Raw genomic sequence first — 10,555 nt, 5'->3', positions numbered from 1 at the left:
GCACTGGTTGGATGGGGTTGAATGCACTGGAGAAATCAAAGAAAGTGATTCTCACAGAGCCACCGGTTCCATCCAGGTGCGACTGAGCTCGTTGCAGCAGGTAGATGATGGCATTGTCTACTCCCACATGAGGCTGGTATGCAAATTGCAGAGGGTCCAGTGAGGATTTCACCTGCGGTCGGAGGTGGGCCAAGACCAGCACCTTCATCACATGTGATATGAGGGCAACTGGTCAGTAGTTGTTGAGGCCAGACTTCTTTGGTACAGGGACCAGGCACGATGTCTTCCACAGCACCGGGACTTCCTCTTCCTTCAGGCTCAGGTTGAAGAGATGTTGCAGGACATAAGACAGCTGGATGGTGCAGGTCTTCAGGTCCCTGGGGCTGATGCCATCAGGTCCAGCAGCCTTGCCTTGGTGGAGTCTCTCCAGCTGTCTCCTAACCTAGCCAGTCGGCACAGGGAGGGGGTGGTCATGGTGTCAGTGGTGGAAGAGCCCTTTGATGTTAAGGGCTCTTTGTCCATGCAGCTCACCAGTAGGGACAGAGGGGGGAGTGGGGGAGGCAGCCGAGATGTTTGTGAGGTGTGAGGAGGAGACAGATGAGGGCTGTGAGCTAAACCTATTGAAGAAACAGTTTAGCTCGTTGGCCCTCTCCAGGGAGCCCCCTGGTTGTCTCCCTCCAACCTTGAAGCCAGTTATCTGCTTCATCCCGGTCCACACCTCCCTCACGTTGTTCTACTGGAGTTTGGCCTCCAGCTTCCTCCTGTAAGAGTCCTTGCACTCCCTGAGCTTCACCTTCAGGTGAAGCTGGACTCTCCTGAGCTCGTCCCTGTCCCAAGACCTGAAAGCTGCTTTCTTCTTATTAAGAAGAGCTTTCAGGTCACTGGTGATCCATGGCTTATTGTTGGGGAAGCAGTGTACTGTCCGTGATGGTATGGTGGTTTGTTCACAGAATTTAATGTATTCTGTGATGCAGTCCGTCATGCTGTTGATGTCCTCCCCATGTGGTCCACACAGCACATCCCAACCCGTTGACTCAAAGCAGTCCTGCAGGGCGTCATTAGCCTCCCGAGACCTCCTCCTCACAGTCCTGGTGGTCACAGGCTGCCTCTGCACCAGAGGAACATACCTGGGTGTTAACAGGATCAGGTTGTAATCAGACCTGCCAAGGGGGGAAGGGCAGTGGCACTGTATGCATCTGCACATGGAGAACTCTGTCAGCTAGCCATATTAGGCAAAGTGAACATCTTTTCTTCTACATAGTTGTCCTCAGTCTCATTTGCTTAACTTGGTCATGGAGGCATCAACATTTAATTGAGATGGTAAATGAACAGTGAAAACTCATCATAACTTAATTTAACACCATTATTCATAATTACACTTAATGTTTACTTCTCCTGATCTTTACCTCCCTATAATAGCCCAAACCCTAACCCTAAGACTTTGATAATGCTTCATTGTGAAGATTGTAAGAATTCATTAAAGGGCGGCGACGTGGCGGCTCGGCAAATTTCGATCCTTCGCCATGAACGAATAAACTGATGGTCAGATCTTCGCAGTGAAAAACAAAGGTTCTTTTGAGGGGCTAAAAATGTTTGAAACATAAGAGAACTTGGCACACAGATTTAAAGCCCTAAATTTTGTTACATATTATAGTTTTATTGCTTCAGAGTGGCAATTCGGCTCGATAGCGCCCCCTACAAAACTTTGACGAAGCAGCCCTTGCAGTATGTTTCACATAGATTTACACAATTTGGTAGGCACATGTATCATAGTACATATGTCTTAGGGGTCCATGCTCGAAACCCAACCGGAAGTCAGCCTTTTTGAATTTTGTATGAATTTCTAATGTCATTTTTGCCATTTCCAGGCGCTGTACTTTAACAAACTCCTCCTAGGGAAATAATCAAATCAACTTAAAATTTGGTCAGTGCAATCTAAAGACCTTTGTGATTAAAAGTTAATCAAAGTTTGTTGTTTTGTGAAAGGCTGTTGCCGTGGCGATGATTCTTCGCCATGACAAATTAAGGTGTTTTTGAGGAGCTAAAAATGCTCAAAGCATAACCAAACTTGGCACACACATTTAAAATCATGCATGTAGTTATCTGTTGTAGTGCTGGGCGGTATGACCAAAAACTTGTATCACGGTATTTTTTTTAAGATTCTGGCGGTGTCACGGTATATCGCGGTATTTTTTTTCCGTTGGCTGTGTTTTTATAAAGGTTTATAGTGGCTTACTCTACTGACAGGAGTTCATAGAATATAAAAACATTTTAATGTCATCATGTAGAAAGGCTTTGCTTACTTTAGGGTTTGCTCGTTTGTTTGTATAATGTTGGGATAGCAGTTTGGCTGAAGTATTGTCGCCCCGGTAAGACATACCTTGAATCCAGTGTTTTAATCATTGCTCTGAGCCCGTCTTTCCCGACTGTCTGTAGCGGGACCAGAGCTGGATTGTTATTGCGTTCGTAATGTCGCTCCACCGCTTGCTTTTCTTGTCATATGCAGTGCCTTGAGTAAATGCCTCTTCAAGCGATGTCTGACCCTTTGGCTTCTGATTCACTGATTCACTCGCGCGGTTACTGGTTGACGGTCTCGAATCCGACGACCGTAATCACACTCTTGGTATTCCAACACGTTTTCTGCTGAGGTGATGGAGTAAGTTGCTAGTGTTACCACCAGCGGCAACAACAGTGGCTCGACAAACTTTGCAATATATAGTGTTTTGGACATCGGATTTTTAAAACCAAAATGATTAGGGGTCCCTCTCAATACACTCTAGTCAACTAGCTCCAACTGCAGCGACGAACAACATATTTTACTGCCTGTTGAAGAGTTACAGCAGTTGTTTGTTGTGTGAAAAATTGATATCATATGGGAAATTAAAACCGGTTGAATGCAGGTTCTTTGAATACTTCTTAACAATGTTGGTAGTGCCACACTTTTTTGCCATGTAAACTATTGATGACTTCATTGCTGCTGGTGCGTTGTCTTTACAATTTGTGTCAGCATGTGTGTTTGGTAACTGTGCACAGGGAGTGTAAGAGGGAATGATGGCAGGAAATAAAAGTGTATCTACAGGAGACTATTTGCTCAATACTAATATTTCTTTGTAACGTCTCTGTGTGTGTTTAATATTTTCCTGCAGACGTACAGCAGCTGTTGGTGGTTCAAGAAGAGGTTCCCCCTGAGCAGCAGGAGTGGAGCTCCAGTCTGGAACAGGATGACCCAGAGCCCGCACACATTAAAGAGGAACAGGAGGACCCAGAGCCCCCACACATTAAAGAGGACCAGGAGGACCCAGAGCCCCCACGCATTAAAGAGGAGCAGGAGGAACTCTGGATCAGTCAGGAGGGAGAGCAGCTTCAAGGGCTGGAGGAGGCCGATGTCAAGTTCTCATTCACTCCTGTGAAGAGTGAAGATGATGAAGAGGAAGCTCAGTCCTCACAGCTTCATCAAAGACAAACTGAACAGATGGAAACAGATGCTGATGGGGAAGACTGTGGAGGACCAGAACCAGGCAGGAACTCAGATCCAGATAGACATCCAGAACCAGATACTGATGACAATGGAGACTCTTCTGACACTGATGTCAGTGATGAACCTCAGTCAGGTTTGAACTCTTTGAAACCTGATGAAGTTCATGTCAGTGATTCAAGATGTAGTGCTGGTGAGAAACTATTTACATGTTCTGAGTGTGGGAAAACCACTGGCAGAAGTGGAAATCTGAAGAGACACATGAGAATCCACACAGGAGAGAAACCTTACAGCTGCTCAGTTTGTAAGGAATCTTTTAAGCAGGGTTCAACTTTAAAGAAACACATGAGAATCCACAAAGGAGTGAAACCTTTCAGCTGCTCCGTCTGTAAGGAATCTTTTAACCAGGGTTCACATTTACAGATACACATGAGAACCCACACAGGAGAGAAATCTTACAGCTGCTCAGTTTGTAAGAAATCTTTTCAGTATTGTTCAACTTTAAAGAAACACATGCGAATTCACACAGGAGAGAAACCTTACAGCTGCTCAGTTTGTAAGAAATATTTTAACCATTGTTCAACTTTAAAGACACACATGAGAACCCACACAGGAGAGAAACCTTACAGCTGCTCAGTTTGTAAGAAATCTTTTATCCAGTGTTCACATTTACAGATACACATGAGAATCCACACAGGAGAGAAACCCTACAGCTGCTCAGTTTGTGAGAAATCTTTTAACCATTGTTCAAATTTAAAGATGCACATGAGAACCCACACAGGAGAGAAACCTTACAGCTGCTCAGTGTGTGATGCAAGATTTCGGCACAAGTCGGCTCTGAAGTTGCACATAATTACTCATACAAGAGACAACAGGCTTTAGTGGTTCTGTTTGTATACAAAAGGTAAATCTGACACACCACATGGCACATAACACAGGGGAAGAAATATGGTGCTTTTTTCCTATCTTTATTCAAAAGCATGTTTTAATTTGAGAGCGTTGTTTATTGAGTCCACGTTCAGATTTTGAATCGTTTCCCTCAAAACCCTGTCCTCACACACAATTAGCCCCCGCTTGCTATTAGTGACACAATAAACCTTTATTGCTCTGAGAGATCCATGCTTTGTTTAAGGTGACGCCTCCTCACGTTGGCAGGGAGCTTAGTACTGTCTTTTGTTTGATCCAGTAGACTAATTGAGTTTTTATTTTCGAGTTAGTGTTGGTTTTCTAGAGGAGTCCGGGGAACGCTCACCTGGAAGAAAATGTTGTTGTGAACTGTTGCACCCTTGTTGCTATATTGAGAGCCGTGCGGAGGCAATCCTTCAATCATAAATTTGTTCTGAGTTTATAATTCAGAATAGGGCTGGGTGGTATGACCAAAAATGCATATCACGGTATTTTGTACGACTCTGGCAGTTTCACGGTAATTTTTCAGTTTCACGCGTTAAAGCATTCATTAATTAACGCCAAAAAGAAAGGGCTGGCCAGCGAGCGGTGAACAGCTGTTTGTGTGGCGTGTCTTCCATTCCATCACTTCCTGTTTCCTTCACCTACATTCCCCTGGGTCCTAAACCCCTCCATGGAAAGAAACGGGATTAGACTGTAGGATTTAGTTGTTAGTAGGTGTTGTTTAGGTTTATTTCTTTAGATATATATAACATTTTATTTTATTATCAGAACAGTGAAGAAAAGGTTACCCTGAAAATACACACTCCAGTACAGTAGGTGGCGGTATGCACCTATGCAAGTTGGTTGCAATCCGCCAATGGAATTTAAAGAAGAAGAAGCCCCTCCATGTACAGCTTCTTATCACGTCTATGTACCAACGTACATTTATAACAAATACCACACATATTACGGTAATCAACGTTGCATAAGTGTCTGACCTAAATACCTTTTGTTGTTCAGTCTTTGTTCATCCTGCATCGCTCTTTTCTGTTCTTTAATGTAACGTTGCTGGAGCGACAGAGCCTCTCCCAGCTGTTAGCAGACTGTTAGCGAGCTGTACCCAGCATGCAGTTCGGCAGTGAAATTTTATAAATGTACAATTATTAGTGTTACAAATTGTTTATCTGTCAAAATGTTGTGTCGTGGTGTTTTGCCCTGTTAAAGAGCGTTACTTGTGTGTTGTTAATTGTTGTTATAAAGTTATGACCATGACTAGGGTTCCCACTCAACAGTTAAGTTAAGACAACTAGCTCCGATTGTAGCGCTTCCAGCGGAGAACAATATATTTTGCTGCCTGTTGAAGAGCGACAGAAGTTGTTTCGGCTGTGTGCCGGTATGACGGTATATGAAAAATTCATATCGGTATACCGCCCAGCCCTAATTCAGAACATAACAAAAGTTTTAAGAAACACATGAGAATCCACCCAGGGGAAAAACCTTTCAGCTGCTCAGTTTGTGATAAAAGATTTATGCGCAACGCAGATCTAAAGGTACACATGAAAACTCACACAGGAAAGAATCCCCTTTAGCCCTTTTACCCAATCACCCCTCCGCATATCCCTTCAAGCGGTGGGCCCATAGGGTGGCGGCTCAATGTAGATTTTTCGGGTTGTTCCTGGTCGAACCATATGTCTCATGTCCCGAAAACCAGACCCTCACCAGCAATCTCCACTCCCAGGTCTGGCTCCAGAAAGGGGCCCCGGTTTCCCTTTTTTCAGCCCAGCTGCCACAACTCTTTTCAGATGTTGAGTGAATTCTTGGTCTGAGAACACAGGTCACAGGTCACACACACGGCCCTAAACCATGTTAAGGTGATGATTTATTGGAAGGGTGTAACATTTAAGACACGTTGCTTTCTGTTAATATTATGATGTTACCCAACTTCATAGTGTTGTTTTTACTGTTTAAGTTTTTCTGATTTGCTGATGTAAATATCTTCTTGTGTAAAGTTATTTTGCATGTTTAGATCCAGAATTGCAGAAAAATACCAGAAAGCAATTCATGTGTTTATGCATTGACTTCTGCAAGTGTGTGTTTTCCTTTGTGTAATGTTATAGTTTCTGTTGTCTCTGTTTAGTCACCCAGTCCTACGCACCTTTCACTGTCCCTGTTTCTCCTCTTGTATATATTGGTTTTAATGGTTTTGAGGAAATGTGTTATGATTTAGGTTTGATGTTTTCCTGGTAATTTTAATCTCTTTTCTGGTAATGTGGATCCTGAGCTTAGTACATACTGTAATATCAAAAGAATGTATCTAAATGTAAAAAACAAGAATGAAATCACACATTGTCATTTTACTTATTGCTGAGGGAGCAGAGGAGCAGAAAAAGATCAGAAGGCAGTTAATGGGTTGAATTATTCTGCAGAAGTAAATAAATGTTGGACGGGAGTTATGGCAGAAGAAGTGGGACGACAACAAAGGAAGACATTATTCTAACATTCAGAAATCCATAAATGTGAAGACATACAAAGGGAAGTATACAAAAGAGGAGGTCATAATATCAAGGTTAAGATTCGGACATACAGGACTCTGTATTTAATGGCAAAAATGGACTCGGATATAAGTGCACTATTTGTAATGTTACCGAAGACGTGGAGCATGTTGTCCTGAAATGTCAAAGATACAATTCAGACGGGTATCTTGAAGCAAAAAATGTGTCAGTTGCGACTGAAGTGGAGTTTGGAGGGAGTTCTGGCAGCGGACGAAGAATGGCGCGAGTGCTGCAGGGCGCTGTTGCGATTTCTTAAAGAAACAGGATTAGACCGTAGGATTTAGTTGTTAGTAGGTATTGTTTAGGTTTATATATATATATATATTTTTTTTTTTTTTTAATTTTATTTTATTTTATTATTAGAACAGTGAAGAAAAGTTTACCCTGAAAATAAACACTCCGGTACAGAAGGTGGCGGTATGCACCTATGCAAGTTGGTTGCGATCCGCCAATGGAATTTAAAGAAGGAGAAGAAGAACTGTTACGGTTACTCCATACTAGGCTCGTTCGAGTTGAACTGCGCCTCGAGAGCAGGACGTAGAAAGGGGCGTTGACAAAAAACTGCGTTCAAGTCGGACCGTTTTCAGCCGTCTTCTTCTTCTTCTTCTTCTTCTTCTTCTTCTTCTTCTTCTTTTGCTTTCTATGGCGGTTGGCAAACAGCTTTCGGGTGCATTACCGCCTCCCACTAATCTGGAGTGTGGACTAAGGACTCTAACATGACAACCAAACGAAAAGAAATACATATATACACACATACATATACATGTGTGTAAATAAATAAAGATATGTATATAAATATCTATATACATATATATATACATATAGAAACAATTAAATAATAAAATAGAAAAAATAAATAATTCATTTCTTTCTCAAATTCTATTCATTAGTGTTGTTGACTCTAAATATTCCAGAAAACGTTTCCAACATTTGTCACTAAAGCTTTTCTTTAGTACATTAATGATATTTTCCTCTCCCATCTCTCTTAGACCACTTTTTAAAACTTCTCTCGCTGCCTCGTACCTCTGACTGGACAATAAAACATGGTCCATGGTTTCTTCTTCTCCACAAAATTTACACTTTCCATTATTATGCTTTCTAATAACATAGAGGGAACTGTTCAGACCAGTATGGCCATTCCTTAGTCTTGTCATAATCATCTCCTCTTTTCTAGTTTGTCCACTAGATCCTGCTCCCAATCAATGGTTTATTCTTAAACAGATATCTTCCTTTGCTCCCTTTATTACATTCGTTCTGACATATCTTTTTGATTTGTCCCTTAATCACCACTTTAGCTTCTGACTTACTTATATTTACATTAACGTTATTTCGCCCTCTCTTCAAAGCCCTTTTTGCTGCTTTATCCGCTTCCTCATTACCATCGACTCCAACATGGACCCACACAAAATTAACCGCTATCCGCATTTGATGGATTCTTAAAAATGATTGTAGTATTTCAAACAGTAAATCCTCTCTGCTTCTGGAGTGGCAAAATGTCGAACTCGTTAGCACTGCACATGAGTCTGATGCAATCACCACTCTCTCTGGCCTGACCTCCTCTACCCACTGTAACGCAATAACTCTATGGCCATCATCTCACATGTAAACACAGACAAATCATCACAGAGGCTCTTCCCACACTCCAAATGGAATTCTGGGATTACTGCTGCTGCTGCTGTTCTACCAGTTTTAGGGTCTTTAGATCCATAAATCTGTATTTAATTGTGGTAACTGATGTATGACTTGAAGATCTTACAGTCCCCCCCCGTTCATCTCTCATCAGTTCAAGGAGGCCAAGATCAATTTCAGGCTGTGGCAGTAACCAAAGAGGAATAGCTAACCACAGCTGGAGAATAACTCCTATAACCTAATTCACTAGCCTTCTTCTGAACAACCCAACCAAAGCTCTTTGTTGGCCTGTTGTCATGTTCCCAGCATGGCTCAATTGCACTTATTGTTGGATGGTTGTTATGTCCTTGTAAACTGACCCAATATGTCATCATGATCTGGATTCTTCTCAACTCCAACGGCATTTCCCCCATTTCTACCTACAATGCTGGCACAGATGTTGTTTTAAAGACCCCACTACATATTCTTGACACTTGTATTACATCCAGTTTTCCCAACAACGTTTTAGACGCCGACCTATATTCCACACAGCCATAGTCTAGAACTGATCTTGGGCAACTGTGGCTAAGTGGAGTGCAGGGCCGTTCTTCAATCAGAGGATCGGCGGTTTGATCCCCGGCTCCTCTAGATGCATGTCGATGTGTCCTTGAGCAAGACACTTAACCCCAAAATTGCTGGTCTTTGAGTTTGGATGTCTTTTTATATATTTAACTATGTTATTATTATAATTGAGGATATAAGATTGGGCATATTTTAGTTCTTGGATGTCATATTTATTTAAACATTTATATAAATAAATATATGTGAAGATAGCGTCATTTCTAAATCATACAACCGTAAAATTTAAGAAATTTAAAAACTGAACCAACTGTCCAAACATCACAGCTACATAAACAGGCTCCACACGGAGGAAAAGCAGCGCTGCAAGTTTCCATCAGTGACAATTGTGCTTTTGTTTTAATACGTTTTGTGATGCTTCACAATCATTAATCGATGGACACATTCCAGTGCTCTGACTGAAAAAATGTTGACATGAAGTAGGATGTAGGCTTTCTCAATAAATATCTTTATTTACAGATGCTAAATATATTATTATTGCACAAAATGAGACCAACAGCCAACAATCTAGCATTAAGTATTACACAGAAAATCAATTTTTTTATACTATATTTATTCTGTTAAGCGGAAAATTTGTCTCTGCATTTGACCCATCCCCATGTATGATGAGCAGGGCTGCCTTTGACAGGCGACACGTCTATGGCCGAGGCTCGAACAGCCGACGTTGTGGTCATCAGCCAACCCTCTTAACCCAGTGAGTCACTGTCGCCCACCTATTCTACTAAAGAAAATCTAAGAGCGAATCAACTCTTTGATCCGAAGGCAGACAGAAGTTTCCCCATCATGCCCTGGGGTCACGCAGTCGATGGAGTGCAACTGCAGCGCCTGGCTCTAAAATCTGCGGCCACCCAGCTCACGTGAGATCATTGTTACGCACGTTTTCATGACGTCAGAGCAAGTCGGACGCAAATCTACCCAGAATGCATTGTGCGCCGATCGCCGGTGATCGATTCCGCGCACGTCTTGGCTCATGTCGAACGAGCCTACTTTTTGAATCTACGTGTGGAAGTAAATGTTCACAAGCTTGTTGGTGCTACTCGGACCTTTTATTAACGCACAACAGTCCGTCTCGGTATATCTTCCGGAGTTTGTCTGGAGGAAACCTTTCTGTGGTTTAGTGAAAATGTCTGAAGTCCAAATGCTGAGATGTTTACTCAACCAGCGACTAACTGCGGCTGCTGAAGAGATATTTGGTCTGTTTGAAAGAACGATAGCAGAGAACGAGGAGGAAGTGTCTTCTTTAAAAGAGCAGAACGAGCGACAACGGAAACTACTGGACGCTGTTTTCAACCCTCAGCTGCGGTTACACAGAGCAGGTTGGGTCACTTTATTTCTTCTGTTCATGCTCCGGCTGATAACGTTTCTATGTAGTTTCTGTAAGAAAACTTTTAAC

At 42.2% G+C, this 10,555-nt stretch overlaps 1 protein-coding gene across 1 annotated transcript; it reads left to right on the top strand.

The window, feature by feature from the left end:
* Nucleotides 1–472: 472 nt before the first annotated feature.
* On the top strand, nucleotides 473–5,311 carry LOC116399729 (zinc finger protein 391-like). The gene is made up of 3 exons (XM_031877110.1): nucleotides 473–580; nucleotides 690–763; nucleotides 3,154–5,311. The coding sequence occupies exons 1-3, from the start codon at nucleotides 473–475 to the stop codon at nucleotides 4,355–4,357; spliced, it is 1,386 nt and encodes a 461-aa protein (XP_031732970.1). The 3' UTR covers nucleotides 4,358–5,311.
* Nucleotides 5,312–10,555: the final 5,244 nt, after the last annotated feature.

The sequence above is a fragment of the Anarrhichthys ocellatus genome, unplaced genomic scaffold, assembly GCF_004355925.1.
Source record: "Anarrhichthys ocellatus isolate YVR2014 unplaced genomic scaffold, GSC_Weel_1.0 scaffold126, whole genome shotgun sequence".
Lineage (NCBI taxonomy): Eukaryota > Metazoa > Chordata > Actinopteri > Perciformes > Anarhichadidae > Anarrhichthys > Anarrhichthys ocellatus.
The sequence above is the reverse complement of the archived record's forward strand: the minus strand, read 5'-3'. Positions and strand labels throughout refer to the sequence as shown.